Below are 18,817 nucleotides of genomic sequence, written 5' to 3'. Positions count from 1 at the left end.
CCACGCCTTCTCTCCTTCCTCTTTCCGACTTGCGCAGGTAGAAGGGACGGAGGTGGGAAAGAGGAGTAGCTGCGCCAGCGCGCACGGTGTGCCAAACTTGCAAAATCCGCCTGGCCACACGCAGTTGGCGAAGCGAAGGTGCGCTGCGCCCCCGCTTCGCCCGGTCTGCGAAACTAGAGCCCATTATGTGACGTGATGTGATGTCATAAAAAATGTCATAGTACAGTATGACATAATTTCATAAAAAAAATCATAGAATACTATGTCATAATTTCATAAAAAAATTCATAGTATAATATGTCATAATTTCATAAAAAATGTCATAGTATAGTGTATCGTCAAAATTTCATTAAAAATGTCATAGTATAGTATGTCGTCAAAATTTCATAAAAAGTGTCATAGTATAGTATGTCATAAAATTAGAAAAAATGTAGTAGTATAGTATGTCATAAAATTATTAAAAATGTCAGTATAGTATGTCATAATTTTAGAAAAATGTCATCGTATAGTATGTCGTCAAAATTTCATGAAAAATGTCATAGTATAATATGCCATAAAATTAGAAAAAATGTCATAGTATAGTATGTCGTCATAATTTCATTAAAAATGTCATAGTATAACATGTCATCAAAATTTAATAAAAATGTCATAGTATAGCATGACGTCAAAATTTCATAAAAAATGTCATAGTATAGCATGTCGTCAAATCTCATAAAAAATGTCATAGTATAGTATGTCGTCAGAATTTCATTAAAAATGTCATAGTATAGGATGTCGTTAAAATTTCATAACAAATGTCATAGTATAGTATGTCGTTAAAATTTCATAACAAATGTCATAGTATAGCATAACGTCAAAATCTCATAAAAAATGTCATAGTATAACATAATGTCAGATCTCATAAAAAATGTCATAGTATAGGATGTCGTCAAAATTTCATAACAAATGTCATAGTATAGTATGTCGTTAAAATTTCATAACAAATGTCATAGTATAGTATGTCGTCATAATTTCATTAAAAATGTCATAGTATAACATGTCATCAAAATTTAATAAAAATGTCATAGTATAGCATGACGTCAAGATTTCATAAAAAATGTCATAGTATAGCATAATGTCAGATCTCATAAAAAATGTCATAGTATAGTATGTCGTCAGAATTTCATTAAAAATGTCATAGTATAGGATGTCGTTAAAATTTCATAACAAATGTCATAGTATAGTATGTCGTTAAAATTTCATAACAAATGTCATAGTATAGCATAACGTCAAAATCTCATAAAAAATGTCATAGTATAGCATAATGTCAGATCTCATAAAAAATGTCATAGTATAGGATGTCGTCAAAATTTCATAACAAATGTCATAGTATAGTATGTCGTTAAAATTTCATAACAAATGTCATAGTATAGCATAACGTCAAAATCTCATAAAAAATGTCATAGTATAGCATGTTGTCAAAATTTCATAAAAAATGTCATAGTAAAGTATGCCATCAAAATTTCATAAAAATGTCAAGGTGTAACGTCGTCAAAATTTCATAAAAATGTCATAGTATAGTATGTTGTCAAAATTTCATAAAAAATGTCATAGTATAGCATGTCGTCAAAATTTTCATCAAAAATGGGATAGTATAGTTTGTCGTCAAAATTTAAAAAAAAATATCGGTCATTGTCCTGTTGAAAAATAAATGATCGTCCAACTAAACGCCAACCGGATGGGATGGCATGTCGCTGCAGGATGCTGTGGTAGCCATGCTGGTTCAGTGTGCCTTCAATTTTGAATAAATCCCCAACAGTGTCACCAGCAAAACACCCCCACACCATCACACCTCCTCCTCCATGCTTCACAGTGGGAACCAGGCATGTGGAATCCATCCGTTCACCTTTTCTGCGTCTCACAAAGACACGGCGGTTGGAACCAAAGATCTCAAATTTGGACTCATCAGACCAAAGCACAGATTTCCACTGGTCTAATGTCCATTCCTTGTGTTTCTTGGCCCAAACAAATCTCTTCTGCTTGTTGCCTCTCCTTAGCAGTGGTTTCCTAGCAGCTATTTGACCATGAAGGCCTGATTCGCGCAGTCTCCTCTTAACAGTTGTTCTAGAGATGGGTCTGCTGCTAGAACTCTGTGTGACATTCATCTGGTCTCTGATCTGAGCTGCTGTTAACTTGCCATTTCTGAGGCTGGTGACTCGGATGAACTTATCCTCAGAAGCAGAGGTGACTCTTGGTCTTCCTTTCCTGGGTCGGTCCTCATGTGTGCCAGTTTCGTTGTAGCGCTTGATGGTTTTTGCGACTCCACTTGGGGACACATTTAAAGTTTTTGCAATTTTCCGGACTGACTGACCTTCATTTCTTAAAGTAATGATGGCCACTCGTTTTTCTTTAGTTAGCTGATTGGTTCTTGCCATAATATGAATTTTAACAGTTGTCCAATAGGGCTGTCGGCTGTGTATTAACCTGACTTCTGCACAACACAACTGATGGTCCCAACCCCATTGATAAAGCAAGAAATTCCACTAATTAACCCTGATAAGGCACACCTGTGAAGTGGAAACCATTTCAGGTGACTACCTCTTGAAGCTCATGGAGAGAATGCCAAGAGTGTGCAAAGCAGTAATCAGAGCAAAGGGTGGCTATTTTGAAGAAACTAGAATATAAAACATGTTTTCAGTTATTTCACCTTTTTTTGTTAAGTACATAACTCCACATGTGTTCATTCATAGTTTTGATGCCTTCAGTGAGAATCTAAAATGTAAATAGTCATGAAAATAAAGAAAACGCATTGAATGAGAAGGTGTGTCCAAACTTTTGGCCTGTACTGTATACTGACATTTTTTCTGTAATTATGACATACTATATTATGACATTTTTATGAAATGATGACATACTATACTATAACGTTTTTATGAAATTATGCCTACTATACTATGACGTTTTTTTATGAAGTTATGGCATACTATACTATGACGTTTTTGTAAAATTACGACATATTATACTATGACACTTTTATGAAATTATGACATACTATACTATGACATTTTTTATTAAATTTTGATGACATACTATACTATGACTTTTTTATGAAATTTGGACGACATGCTATACTATGACATTTTTTATGAAATTTTGACGACATACTATACTATGACATTTTTTATGAAATTTTGATAACATGCTATACTATGACATTTTTCTTGCAATTTTGACGTCTTGCTATATAATGACATTGAATGAGAAGGTGTGTCCAAACTTTTGGTCTGTACTGTATGTCGTCAAAATTTAATTAAAAATGTCATAGTATAGTATATCGTCAAAATTTCATAAATATCATAGTATAGTATGTCATCAAAATTTCATAAAAATGTCATAGTATAGTATGTCGTCAAAATTTCATTAAAGATGTCATAGTATAGTATGTCGTCAAAATTTCATTAAAGATGTCATAGTACAGTGTGCCATAAAATTAGAAAAAATGTAATAGTATAGTATGTCAATATTTCATGAAAATGTCATAGTATAGTATGTCGTCAAAATTTCATAAAAAATGTCAGTATAGCATGACGTCAAAATTTCATAAAAATATAATATAGCATGTCGTCAAAATTACATAAAAATGTCATCATATAGCATGACGTCAAAATTTCATAAAAAATGTCATAGTATAGTCTGTCATAATTTTAGAAAAAAGTCATAGTATAGTATGTCATCATGTCATAAAAATATGTCATAGTATAGTATGTTATCAAAATTTCATAAAAAATGTCATAGTAAAGTATGTCATCAAAATTTCATAAAAAATGTCATAGTATAGTATGCCGTCAAAATTTCATGAAAAATGTCATAGTGTAGTATGTCATCAAAATTTCATAAAAAATGTCATAGTAAAGTATGTCGTCAAAATTTCATTAAAAAAATGTCACAGTATAGTATGTCATAATTTCATAAAAGTGTCATAGTATAGTATGTCATAATTTTACAAAAACGTCATAGTATAGTATGTCATAATTTCATAAAAAAATGTTATAGTATAGTATGTCATAAAAAAGTCATAGTATAGTAGGCATAATTTCATAAAAACGTTATAGTATAGTATGTCATAATTTCATAAAAATGTCATAGTATAGTTTGTCATAATTTCATAAAAAATGTCAATATAGTATGTAATTATTTTAGAAAAAATGTTATAGTATAGTGTGTCATAATTTCATAAAAAATGTTATAGTATAGTATGTCATAATTTCATAAAAAACGTCAAAGTATGGTATGTCATAATTACAGAAAAAATGTCACAGTATATGTCATAAAAAATGTCATAGTATAGTATGCCATAAAATTAGAAAAAATGTAATAGTATAGTATGTCATTATTTCATGAAAATGTCATAGTATACTACGTCGTCAACATTTCATAAAAAATGTCAGTATAGCATGACGTCAAAATTTCATAAAAATATCATAATATAGCATGTCGTCAAAATTTCATAAAAATGTCATTATATAGCATGACGTCAAAATTGCAAGAAAAATGTCATAGTATAGCATGTTATCAAAATTTCATAAAAAATGTCATAGTATAGTATGTCGTCAAAATTTCATAAAAAATGTCATAGTATAGCATGTCGTCCAAATTTCATAAAAAAGTCATAGTATAGTATGTCATCAAAATTTAATAAAAAATGTCATAGTATAGTATGTCATAATTTCATAAAAGTGTCATAGTATAATATGTCGTAATTTTACAAAAACGTCATAGTATAGTATGCCATAACTTCATAAAAAAACGTCATAGTATAGTAGGCATAATTTCATAAAAACGTTATAGTATAGTATGTCATCATTTCATAAAAATGTCATAATATAGTATGTCATAATTACAGAAAAAATGTCAGTATACAGTACAAGACTACCTCTTGAAGCTCATGGAGAGAATGCCAAGAGTGTGCAAAGCAGTAATCAGAGCAAAGGGTGGCTATTTTGAAGAAACTAGAATATAAAACATGTTTTCAGTTATTTCACCTTTTTTTGTTAAGTACATAACTCCACATGTGTTCATTCATAGTTTTGATGCCTTCAGTGAGAATCTACAATGTAAATAGTTATGAAAATAAAGAAAACGCATTGAATGAGAAGGTGTGTCCAAACTTTTGGCCTGTACTGTATGTCATAAAAAATATCATAGTATAGTATGTCATTTCAGAACACTAGATTGTTCTGCAACACTTAACAGTAAACTGTAACAATCTACAGTGTGATGGTAACCTAGTAAACAATAGTAGTATACACACACAGTGGCTAAAGGATAAATAAAAACATCGGTTCTGGGCATTCCTCCTGTAACCTAGCTATTGAGATGTAGCAAGCAGTAAGAGCAAAGCAAGAAGGGTCAGGGGTAGGTGAATAGTGGCCACTGAGTTATCCTGCTGCTACACATATGCACATCTGTGTACATGTGTAAAAATGTGATTAAAACTACATTTCTAGAATGCATCCAAAACAAATGCTAAAGAGCATGTAGCAGAGGAATATTATAAAGAGGCCAGGAAACACACCAGATTGTAATCTAAGTTAAAGTGTTCCTGCGAACAGAAAGAGTCCTGCTCAAATGGATTGTTCAGTATCACTTATAGTTTTCTGGATTTTTGACCTTGAACACACCCAGAAAGTTATTCACTCCTTCCCCTCTGCCACCCAGAGTTGTTTAGTATGTATACAGTAGACTGGGCTTACTGTATGGAAACAGACGGCAGGGCAGACTGAAGCAGCTGCTGCTGAGTGCTGAAAATGTAAACCAGTCTAAATGTATGGGATTAGAGGAATTCCTTCAATGCATGCCTGGTGAAATATCCACTCAAATAAACACACACTCTCCAGCCTCCAATATATATCATTTTTTATTGTACGGACAGAAAATTATACAATTTGAGGATGTAAAACATTCCCCGTCTGACGAATGAGGAGCCAGAGCAGGAAAGAAACGTGTAAAAGAGGAAGTGAAGCAGGAAGGTGGATGTATAGATGGGGGGTGGGGGGGAGACGCTGGACCAACATGCTGAGATCTCACTTCTTCTGATGCCTGAGGAGAGAAAAACACAGTGGTTAGGTAAGATTTACTTCATTTTAATACTCCAAACGAACTCTGGTGTGATTAATTTGTGGTGAGAACGTGTTCTGACCTCGATCCGAACCAACTGCAGTCATATGACACATTGTTTGGGTTAAACATGAGCATGTTACAGTCCTGGAGGATTATTAATGTGCACCTCCTCCTGTACTGCCTTAATATGCACATTCAGCACATCCAATGCATCAAAACATTGTTTTCTAGTTGGAGCCGCGCCTCGTTTTCAAACTGTATGGTTTGACTAAAATGAGCAATGACAACAATATAGTCCACGATGAGCAGTGCTAAAATCAACCTGTGTAGTTGTCCCTCCATTGTGACATTAGAAAGTGTCACATTTATCTTGCAAGTGTACTCTTCTTCAAGGTTTTGTTTACTTCCTGGATTTTTCCCACATGGAAATTATGACCAATTTAGAGCAACTTTCTCACGCAAGGCATTTGATCTGGTCCACTTGTAAATGCTGCCGTGAGAACACGAACCAACTCTAGACAATTATGCAACTTTTTAATAAAATTAGGACCTGATTCAGACCAAAGCAAGACATCTCTAGGTCTGAGAGCACCCTAAAATGGCATCTAAATATTGTTATCCATTATTAATGTTATCATTACACCTGTACTTTTCCTGGTATTGAGATGCCTGCTATAAAAACACACTCTGCATTTCCTGACAGGAGCTCCTACCAGGTAGATTCAGTAAGAACACCTGTGTGGGTGGAGCATGACTACGCAGGGGCAAAAGGACCATAAACCATACTCTCAGTAAAACACATTAAATACATTGTGACACTGACACATTTCTTTTCTTGGCATTAAACTTGTGATTTCTATAACAACTCGGTCACTTTAACTGCTTGGCCACTGAGTCGTCTCTGGCAAACAAACCTCGGCGGTGAAGTCAGCCCGACAGTGATCTCTGCAGTGTTTACTCTGTCACACAGCACTTGAACCTCATTAAAAGATGACATAGTGTGTGCACAGAGGCCCTAATTTGGTCATTGACACCTCATCAGTCTCATCACACGCAACAGCAGGCTCCTACATGGGAGGCAGGCTGCGGCCGATCCAACACAAACACAACAAGCAGCCAGGGATCATTAAGCATCCAGCTTCATTTGCAAGTACAGTGAGAAGGTTTGCCCTCTGCGCTGGTGTTTGGAGATGGCAGTGCTGTTTACATTCCTCCGTCAGTGACGGGTGAAACTGGGTTAGGCTTGGAAACAACAGCACAGACCTGCATTGTGTGTTATCACATAATGTTACTTCCTATGAAAAACAGCCTGACAGCGACGTGGGAGCGTGTTAAACCCAGAGAGGTGTCAGCGACACAGTGTTGTATGTATCCTTAGCTGTACTTTCACACTGTCAGCAGCCACGATTAAGTGATCTAATACTTCAAGTTTAAACATTCGGGGACTTTTAAAGACGCTGCTGACACATGGTGGGGCAGAGAGTTCAACAGTAGACGTGGAAACATGAGCAGTGTGTTGAATATCAGCAGACACTTGAGGTTCGCTTCAGTTATGAATGAATAACAAGGCGCAGGAATGCATACCTTTGCTGTGAGAGCATCTCTACTCGTCAATGTACTCGAAAGGCTCGGGCGGCTCTGGTTCCTGCTCTTCCTCCTCGATTTTGGGGCCGTGAGCTGAGACGGGCTCCACCAGCTCCTCCTCCTCCTCGCTGGTGTCTTTCATGATGATGATCCCGCCTGTATGGAGCTGGTGACAGACAGGAAAATGTAGCATTAGTATTTAGTCAATAGGCTGAGTGCTATCACTGACTGATTTAGATCTTTGTGTTCAAAGCACCGCCGCTCAAAGTGCACTGTATTTGTTTACATCTCAGGAAATTAACTGAACCCAGCATTTACAGAGTGCTACAGTCAGGCTAAACTACAGTGACGAAGCAGAAAGCAGGCAATGCAGCACACTAAAGAGGTTATGAGAAGGAACTTTTTATAACTATAAGAATTTCTTCTTTATGTACTCCAATCTACAAAAGCTGAAAACAGCTGCGTTTGCTATTTTTTTTCCCCCACGCCATTATCTCAAGATCACAAGTTAATTAACATACTTTGTTACGTTGAGACAATCCCGCACACTGCTCTCGATCAACTTCATTTATTAATAACACTAATGCTTCGGTCCTCCTGAACCTTCGTCAACAGTGTTCAACCTGGAGTACCGAAACGTTTGTGTTATTAATAAATGGTGAAGCTGAGCAGGAGCAGTGTACAGGATTTTCTGTTGAAAGACTCAAGTGCTTTTGGCCAACGCACCTGCATCTGAGACAGCTGGATGTGGGATTCTCAAGAAAACACAAGGTCAAAGACATAATGAGAGAATTAATCATGAGAAAACAATTTTTCTTGAGTTGTCTTCAGATCACAGAATTATACTGTGGTCAGCTGAGCTGCCGTTTGCCAATTAGCCTGTAATTTGGAGAAAACAAAAGCCATTTTCTCCTGATAAAATATATCGTTATTCAAGACACTGTCCTTTTGTTTTTCTGAGAGTCCACATGAATTTACCTGTACTACAAGAAAACAATAACAGTGATGACTTATGATGTCCAGATAATGGGATTAAAAAGACGATTACAAGCAAGGCTGTTCTCGGCTTCTGTACTGATCCTGCTGGAGCCAACATACATTGTTTAACCCACCATGTGGCCCAGGGGTTAAAGCGACCTGTGGGGATCCCACTCATTAACCCTGCCATTTCTCCCACTTTCTGTGCATTGTGTGAGGTTTAGTTTGTAATTATTTGGTGGTCTCTTGATTAAGCACGAATTTATCTATGATGATGAACCACGTAAGCACAAGTTAATAAAACAAAAAGAAGGAAGAACTTTGCTTGTTTGTGGAGCCCTTATATGGACTTCTTGGAAACTCATGATTTTGAATAATTCGAAGCTTTTTGCAAATTATGCACTGCCGTGATTATTATTGTTTTTATTTTATTTATTTATGTACTTTTATTATTATTATTTTAATTATTTAAATTACTTATTTATTCATTTTATTTATTGATTTATTTTATTTGATTAATTCATTCATTTAAGTATTTTCTTCTTGCCAAGGTTGGGGATATTATACTTATTTTTTTGTTGAAATGTTGCCGTTCATGTTTAATGTTTAAAAACTCAATAAAAAAGACTGTTTAAAAACAACAACAAGTAAACAAATAGATTCTGGTCAACAAAGGCTGTTCTGTATGATTATAGAGCTGATTTGTGATTATGAACTAATGTGAACTAATGTGTTCATTAAATTTCATTAAAACGCTAGATTTGGTACAAGGTACAATATAGAGTGCAATTACAAAACAACAAATAACTAACATTTCAGTTTTGCTGTGCTTTTAGTGGTGCATGCACTCAGTCTGCCAAAGATACAAAATATATAAAGCTGAACTACAGTTACAAGAAATGTCACGATGCACATTCACAATATTTCAGCTTGATATAACAGTACAACCATAATTAAAGAATACAATTATGGTATTATTAAATTATTTTAAGATTTAGGAGGGTTAATTTATTGAAAAAAGATCTAAGATTAAATGATCTATTTGTGGACTCATTCAGCCCCAAGAAAAAAAATCAAAGACAGGAAACTTAATATTAATGCAGGTTGATCCACCTAATAGCCTTTTAATAAACCTCCTGACACTAACCAGATTTCGAGATAAGTCTGTAGAACCTCTTCACTTCCTAAACTGTCTTTGAATGTGAAAACAAACCCTTAAAAGGAAAGCAGCATTACAAAACTTGAGACAAGCAAAGACACCATTCTGGCACTTGACACAAGATACAGTACAATGTAATACTTGCAACTCAGCTTCATGGACACAAAATCAAACAGTACTTCCTCTTTACAGGACTGGGGTGAGTGCTCATTGGGTGACCGCACGTCATCCTGCCATTTACTACGGAAAACTGTCAACATTTACAGCAGGACTGCAGTCGTCTGGTTTATAGGCCTGAAGAGGGGAAAGTTTCTGGACTTGGAGATGTTCGGCTGAGGCCAAAATCAACCAAAGGGCTGGATCCTGATTCTAACGATTTATTTTAAAAAGGAAAAACTCCTGAGATACTTTCACAGAGTTAAATATCATCAAATATATGACCAGTATGTTAAGAACTCTCAGATGTATTGGAGCTACAAATAATAAAAATAAGTACATTTAACACCTTATTTGGGACTTGTGTCTTTATCACGGTAGATATTCTAAAGCACCTGACATTATATACCAAAAAAGGAGCCAAAAAAGAAGGTAATAAACAGAGTACTTTCACGCCCAACCTGTGTGGTGCAGTTTGAACCAACTTTTAAGTATCTGTCCATTTGGTTTGTTTAATTTAGACTGGTATCACAGCTGTGAAATGAACTGAACTGAGACCAATTGAAAAGGTGGTTTTTGGTCTGCTTCAAGGTAAACTGGTGGGGTTTGTTGTTCTTAATTTCTCCTCTGTTTATCTGTTGGTAGGATTTTTGGCTTTAACATCTAGAATAATTTTAACTGGAGGCACACACACACACATTCAGACAGACAGAGGTGTGTCGTTACCGGTTTGAAGGGCTGGTAGCGGCAGGTCTCGGGCATGTTGAGGACTTTGAGCTGAGCCGGCATCACTCTGGCTGGGTTCTCCAGGAGCTGGAAGTTTGGCTCTGCCTCTTTCTTCTTCTCTTTCTCCTTCTCTTCATCCTTCTTCTCCTTCTCACCCTCCTGGACCTCCTGTGACAGAGAAGAAGCATCTTCTGTGATTTATTTTCTTACATAGACAAATGTTTTGCTTTGACTACTTTGAGGTGTTGATTGCACAATGTAATGGCTATAGAATAACGGCAAAATTTAGATTAGATCCATATAAGCTTCACTTTCTCTATGCAATTCTGTCCGCCACCAGGTACAATCTCTGTGGAAAATGAAGGCTTGATTTAAGGCACATGGAAAGTGCATCAACCATTGTGCAACCAAAACAGAAAAAAGAGCTGGTAGTTATCAGCAGCTATATTCAGTTACCAAAGGTATGAATGTAGGTTCTTTGCAGTTACTATACTCAGTAATGGAAATGGCAGACAGTGGAGCAACCAAAGTAACCGTGGAAACTGTGCCCAGCAAAAGAAAAGAGCCCCGTTGCTAGGCTTTGATGAAAACTGAAAGCGATCTGGTCATCTTTATGACAGCGACGCCAACAATAATACAACTTGGAAACACTGTTGTGTCTTCTTTTGTTTCTGGGGTTAAACAGTTTATTTTAACATCTATCTTTGTAGGCATTTTATAGTTTGTCTTGTATGTATAAAAAAAACTACATTATTGCAATCCAGGCATTTGTTTGGTAAAAATTGCTTATGATCCACAGTTATAAGTTTAAAGCCTACATAATCACAGCACAACCAGAATCTATATTTCTAGTATACATCTGACATTACTTGACAGTATGGAGGAGTTATGAGTAATAAATTCTGGTTTTCCTCCTTTCTGTTGTGATTCAGTCCTTTCCTGCTTTGGCGGCCTGTGATTTGTTAGGCTATCTGGGAGACACTGGAGACCCATAAACAACACACTGAAGGACAGAAGGTGCCAAGAGAGCTGGCAATAAAAAAACAAGTTTTGTATTTCAAGACCAAACTGCATCATCTCCTGCAGATGTTCTGAAACAATGAGACCATCTTTTCTCCTCTGACTCAAGTTTGTAATGGGAGGCTGTAGGTGTGAACTGTAGAAACAATCGCAAATACTTAACTGATGAAATCTGCAATTTAAGAGGCCTGTTTAGCTTTTTATTATCATCACCAAGCATCTGTTTCTCTGATTTTATTTGGGCATTCTTATCCTCAGCCTTGTAACCATTAAATATTATTATGTACATGCTAAATTTGGTCTACGCAATTCAAAAAAACGCTACCCTACCATTTCCATCTCAATCGTTTACTTAACACATTTAAGTGTTGAAAAATTTAGTATAGATATAAAAAGATACCACAGGAAAATAGATGAGATAAACATTAACAAAATGGTCAAAACCAAAGTCAGCTCTATAAAACTGTCCAGAAAATGACATCCAGTGAACTGCCTGAACCCAGCATGAGAGGATACCTTCTCTTCCACTGCCTTCTCAAAAAGTTTAGCCAAATAAAATCAAAAAACCGAGATGTGAGCAGGCCGGCCATTTCCAAGCTCGTCTCTCAGCACCACAGCTGAGATGTAGCGTGGCAGAGCGGATCAAACGTGCTGCTAACGCCCAGAGAAAATCCAAATGAAAGTTATACTGGCTCCAGACTGACAGGGCCTGTCTGTGAACACTGGGTGTGGATGAGTGAAAAGATTAAGACCAACTCTGTGAAAAGAAGTAAAGGTAGGTGTGCGTGTGTTGTGTCAAAGACCAGAAGAGACTGCATATCTGAGTGCGTGGATCTGCCGCAGATACCTCAGTAAGTATCCAGATATATGTGATTTTATCTGCATACCAGGAGGTATTCAGTCAAGTGTGTGCTTTAATTTCTTGCAGGAAAAGGTATGTGGTATGTAACGCTTCAATTGGAAACACCACTACCAGGATGCAAGCTGTGGCCGCATTTCCATATGGTCTACTTGAAAGAATGTGCTGTTGTAAAAATAATCCTGGTATAATGCACTGCATGGTATACACCTGAATACTATATGGCATTTCTCAACCTTCAAAGCAGTCTGAAAGTCCACCTTAACTTCAGATACATTGCAAGAATCTAAGGATCAAAAATACTCCATTTGGTTTCATTTAGGCAGACCACAAACAAAATGGGGGGTAAGTGTTAATGGGTTAATTTAGAGTAGATCTGTCTGTTATAGTAGATACAACTCCCCACTCTAGACCAGTGGTTCCCAACTGGTCCAGCCACGAGTTCCAGATTTCTCCTTCGTTATCCATTCATGGTCCACACGGTTTAATATATTCAGCATCAAACTTGTGTTTGGCCATGTCGTCAAGTTTGTTTGCCGTCTCTGTCAAGTAGCTGTCTGTTACGTTGTGTTCACACGTTGTGTTACTAGTGCGAGTTGGAACGCTAGAATATTTTGTGTTGACTCGCTTCATAAGCATGTGAAATCGCTGAATCGATTAATGAACTTACGTTGGTACATCCTCTGCGTCATACATCCCCGGTACATTTCAACATTGATTGGCTATTGTGGGGTCAATTGGTTGCTGAAGTTCAGATTTTTCGAGTTGCAAATAAGCATATGACACGAAAGCGTGCAACTCGCTTAATTTGCGCCACTTAATTTGCATATTTTACATCATTTACGTCTATCGTCTATCGTGCTGCACAGCAAGAAGTTGTGTCTAATTGTATCTTTACATTGACTTTACATGCAATTTACTTGCGCAAATTGTTTTATTTGTGCCCAAAAACATTAGTCACTCAGTCCACAGCAGGAAACTCAAAATAAAAGCTCTGTTCCGGAAATTCACTGTATTAAAAAATATTAAGTGTTGTTTTCAATGTGACACGTTTGCAAGTCACTTGCGGCCCATTCAGAACGGACCCGGGACCCACTTTTGGACTGAGACCCACCAGTTGGGAACCACTGCTCTAAATTTTTAATTCTTAGTAAATAAACAGAATTAAATTGAAACTTTGCAGTGTAGATATGTTCCTGGGATTATGTAGGACAAAGTGGCATCTAGCAGCAAGGTTGTAGAATTTAAACTTCTCACTTGTTCCTAGCATGTAGGAGAACTACGGTGGCTGACGCAAAAACGTGAGTGATCCCTGTCTAGAGCGAGTGTTGGATTTGTCCCTTCTGATCTACTGTCGAACAATATAGCAGGCTCTGGGGAAGAGGACCCGCTCCGTATTTAGATATTAATTAATTAATGGCTCATTCTAAGGTTATGGATACACAGTTCTTTTTTTCAGGTGATAATTAACTCATGAAAAGTAACAGTTGTGAATATTATATACCACTTATGTCAACAGACGCCCCCTTTATACTACACACTGGAGCTTTAAATGAAAGGAGTGAAAACAAAAATAAAATAAAATAAGATTATTAGCAATGTGGGAGGAGAGGGTTTTCAAGCATTTCCACGCACCACTTCCATCTTCTCCTCCTCCTTCTCTTTCTTTTCCTTCTCCTTCTTCTTGGCTTTGGCTGTGATGGAGAGAACGGCGGTGGATACCTGCCATACAGAGAGAGAGAGAGAGAGAGCAGAGACGTTTCCACAGTGTAAGACAATACCATAGACACTCAGACCTTCTACAAACATGGCTTTAAATGTACAAAACTAGTCAACCACAAAATAAACGCGGCTTGGTCTTTCATTACATTCTCCAAGAGTATCTAGGATTCTGAAATGAAGCAACTGAGAAAAATAGGCCAGAGATGCTGAAATAATAAATACAACGGGCAAGAAAATGATGAGTCTGATGGGGAGGGTTCAGAATTATTCACAAATCAATATGAAGCGAGGTCAGCTTTCCTCAACTAATAATTTCAGAAAACGGAAAGGAAAACAAGTGGATCTGTCGTGGCGCCTAAGTTCTCACCTTCTCCTTTTCTTTCTCCTTGGGAACCTCCAGAGCGGGTGGGTAGGCAAAGGTGGAGGGCTTACAGTTGGAGCGATACTGCACCTTGGGCATCTGAACAGGAGGACAGAAAAAGAGAAGACGCTTAGTGACCTTACATAACCTCGCCAGGATCTATTCATTGGATCCACTTTCAAGGGAACAGACCTCTAACACTCTTTCAGAAAGTCAAGTCAAACAAAATCAACTCATATCACCCTGTTGTCTGGTGATTTTTATCCATACAGACAGCGTGATATAACATCCTTGATAATCTTTTAGCCAATTAAATTTTCAAAAATAGTGAAAACTGCTCATCACAATTCCCTTAAGCCTGAGATGATGTCTTCAAATTGACTGTTGTGTGAACAATAACCCAAAACTCCAAGACGTTGAGTTTATTATAACATGAAAAAGAAAGGCAACAAATCCTCACAACTGACAAAAATAAAAAATGAAATAAAACCAAAAATTAACTATGAAGATATTTCAAGATTGTTCTTCTATCTATAGACTCGATCAACTAATTGACAATATTTTTCAGCTTTAATGTGAACATTGTCATTGTGTGCATAGTGCTAGGCTAACGTTAGCATTTAGCTCACAGCACCATTGTACCCAAGTACAGCCGCATAAAGCCGCTAGTATGGCTGTAAACTATAAATTTATATCAATCAGATAGCTTTCTGAAAACAAATCACCTTTTATTCACGCATTTAAGATTTTCTTGCTGACGTAATATTTGAGGTGATAGTGTTCACTGTGATGGACCTGATATTCGGTTCTGTTAAGAGACCATAATGTGAGTAAACCTCAGGCTCCATTTAGCAGCGGCTAAATGGAGCTTAGGTGGGACTGTTTTGTCAACTGCCAAGTCAAGAATGAACCCTGAAAGGTGGGCAGAAGGACGCGTTTGTTGAACCTAAAAACAACTTTATTAAACGCTGAACTCAGCAGAGAGCTCAAGAACTGCCTCCGCTCCTAGCTCACATTTGTTTCACTGACATTTTAACTGGTCGAGTGTTCTTGGTTAAAAAGATGAGGTGTTCAAAACAGTAAAGTAGATAACACTAAGGCTAAGCACAGAAAAATCTGGGATCTTGTTTTATAGAAGTATTGATGACTAGACTGGGATGATGACTTCAGCTCTCCATTACACCCTTTTTCCGCAAAATGATTTTTTTAAGCCTGGGAAAACCTGCTAAAAATAGATGATAGATTTCTTTCCCATTGCCAGTCGACTAGAGCCATGTGCGTGACTCTGCACTAGACGCAGACTGTCACATTCAATGTCACAAGTGCGCTGAAAAACAGGGTTAGTGGACAGTGGGAAGCAGCATGACGGCCAGTGAAGATGATATAGCAGTTACTTCTTTTTTATATCTGTTATCTGTTATTTATTCAGTCTCTCTTTCAAACTCGGTGCCATATAATTTGGAACGCTGCTCAGATGGAGACGGACAAAATATTTGGCGGTGTGTCAACTGCATAGCGCCAGAAAAGGGTTGAAAATTAGAGGGTCCACTCGGGTGTCATATATCCATCACTGTGGAGCAAAATCTTCTTTTTTGTTATCACCTCATAATTTAGCTGTTTCATGGCAGATTGGAGGCAGATAGAGAAGCAGTTAGGCAGTGATGTGACTTGTGTTGTGATCTCTTTGAAGGTAACCTACAGGTTTGTTGCTAAAAAAGAACGACTGGTAAATGACGCAGATGTTCTTTGTCCAATAGTGAGAGGGAGGCAAAGTCTGTAAAGACTTCTGTTGCATTGTTAAACAGGTGTTGACGAGCCTTGGCAGGGTGCAGCACAATGTCTGTTAAACCCTGTTGTCCCCACCTCCCCTCTGCTCTCTATCCCTTGTGCAATATTTGAGGATTTACACCAAGTATACTCCGTAGTGTCTTGTAAAGCTAGGGATGCACATTACACAAAAGTGTGAAAGTGTCCCTGGTGTCAGATGCTGTCAATTAGGGTAGCAATGAAGAGATAATGCCCAGCTAATGTCTGTTTAAGACCCCAATATGTCACAGTGATCCCCAGCATCAATGTGCAAGTGCAGGCCAACAATCAGGACAACCTTGTTACGGATGGACTGCTGGTGACAGTTGTTACTAAGGCAAGAAATACTTTCAAACCGACCAAATATGTTATATTTAAATCACTGTTATATGGGATGGGTATATGCAGGACAATCCACTTTAGTGTCAGGACAAAATAATGCATGAGGTAGAGGTTTGCCTTGAGTGTTTGTCCCTTAATTTCCACTAATATGAGCTTCATGTTGAGAAAATCTGAGAGGAATCATGTTTTAAAATCAATTGTTTTACACCAGGGTTGGAAAAAAAGGTCATGGCATATGCATATACATGAACACACACTCTCTTCGTAGTCACGTCAGTACCTTGAGGTCCTTGTTGAGGCCAATTATAGCGGTTGGTGTGAAGGCCAGTGAGAGGAAGTGGGAGAGAGGGAACCAGAACCAGAACTGGGTGAAGACCAGCAGGCCGACCAATGATGGCATGTGAGTGTGACCCGTCCTGGACTGCAGAGAGATGGTCACGTTACGTCCACCTGGACAACAGAGGGCAGAGGAGGTAGAGGGGGTTTTAGTCATATGGTACAAACCTACATGTAACTGGTCACCAGATGGCCTGTTAAAAACAACTGTTATGCAAAATAACTGAGATATGAAAATTATATATAAAATTTCCATACTACAACACAATTTGAAAATATTAAATGTCAACATAGATAAAACTATTATTTTATTCACAGCTACAGTTTATTTTGTTTTTACACAAATGTTCTTCCAGACATTTTTCTTTTTTCTGCATAAACACGCTGGTGACAGAATCTTGATTTTAAATAGCAGATTTTGCAATGCTGTGTTAATGTTAAACAGATTCAGGACAGAGTTGAAAAAGAGCACGCTTGCTCAGCAAAACAGCAGAGTGCTGAAAAGGAGCATGCATGCTAAGAAAACCTGAAGTAATCCCCTGATACATATTGGGTCAAAAATGCATGCTGCTTGGTAGAGGACAGTTTCATGACGGGTAGAAATTTTGTTGGTCACCTAAGAGCTGTGAATGAAATGAGAGTCCATGATTAGGCCGATTAAGTCGATGTATACAGTAAACCTTGTAGTTAAAACCAAATAAATGTGGAGGCAAACTACTCTCTGAACAATAAAAAAGGAATGCAATTGTTAAAACAAATTTTGGGAGTGTGAGTTTCATCATACTAATGACTGATTGTGAAACAAACTTTTTGTCAACTTGGCACAAAAATTGTAAGATACAGGAGTGCGAGGTTAATAAGGGTACGGACCAGAATGGTCACCACCCTGAGAAGGTCGTCTTTTGGCTTTAATCTGTCTGATGTTTGATCCTACAGCAAAGATTTATGTTACAAGGACAGACTGGTGAGCCAATTGAACCCACACGTGCATTGTCTCCAGTATCCTGCATTTAATAGCTCAAAAAATAAAGGTCAGTCATTATCATTAGATGTGAGCTACACAGAAGATTAATAATAGATTTACATCACAAGAGGTGTGTCAGCTGTCCCAAAAATAACAGATGCCTTTTCCAGCTGTGTTGAAGTAGTTATAGATAACAGAGCTTATTTTCAGGGTTTGCATCACAGGGCTTAAGGTTTTTATCCTCACTGTGGCCACTCACCATTTGTGAGAGTGTGTGTTCAAACAGATACTTAGGTCAATTTTCTTTTTGTCTGACCAAAAAGACGGTGATGAACAGGGGTCAAGGGTGCCCTTGGAGCAGTACTTAAGAGTAACAGACCTCCCTTGGCCTTTCTGGAACAAACAGTAGGGAGGGACAACAGAAAGGAAGACAGAGGGAGGTGGAGGAAGAGAAGGTAGGAGGCAACCAGGATGAACCTGTCATTTCTATAAGGATGAAAAGAAAAACCTTCCTTTAAAAAGGGTCAGTTACCAAGGAGTTGCCCTTCCAATAAAAAAGCTGATCTGCCCAGACAATACCAGTTAAATCATCTGCTGTTTTGCTTTGCGCCCACTCATTTCTGAGTCTACTCAGATAATTTAAAAAAAAAACGGGGCCTTATCTTGACAGTGCTAAAACCATTCCAGTCCCACAGATTGAACGTT

At 37.4% G+C, this 18,817-nt stretch overlaps 1 protein-coding gene across 1 annotated transcript in view; it reads right to left on the bottom strand.

Moving 5' to 3' along the window:
• Positions 1 to 5,878: 5,878 nt before the first annotated feature.
• The window catches only part of psmd1 (proteasome 26S subunit, non-ATPase 1), a 48,006-nt gene continuing 35,067 nt past the window's right edge, over positions 5,879 to 18,817 (bottom strand). The window contains exons 20-25 of the mRNA XM_033622203.2: positions 17,093 to 17,262; positions 14,671 to 14,763; positions 14,217 to 14,303; positions 10,703 to 10,870; positions 7,684 to 7,849; positions 5,879 to 6,078 (exon numbers count right to left, since the gene is read on the bottom strand). Coding sequence (XP_033478094.1) covers positions 7,703 to 7,849; positions 10,703 to 10,870; positions 14,217 to 14,303; positions 14,671 to 14,763; positions 17,093 to 17,262 — 665 coding nt within the window. The 3' untranslated portion in view covers positions 5,879 to 6,078; positions 7,684 to 7,702. The remainder of the gene's footprint in view (positions 6,079 to 7,683; positions 7,850 to 10,702; positions 10,871 to 14,216; positions 14,304 to 14,670; positions 14,764 to 17,092; positions 17,263 to 18,817) is intronic.

The sequence above is a fragment of the Epinephelus lanceolatus genome, chromosome 6 (genome assembly GCF_041903045.1).
Source record: "Epinephelus lanceolatus isolate andai-2023 chromosome 6, ASM4190304v1, whole genome shotgun sequence".
Classification (NCBI taxonomy): domain Eukaryota; kingdom Metazoa; phylum Chordata; class Actinopteri; order Perciformes; family Serranidae; genus Epinephelus; species Epinephelus lanceolatus.
This window is presented reverse-complemented; position numbering and strand designations above follow the sequence as displayed.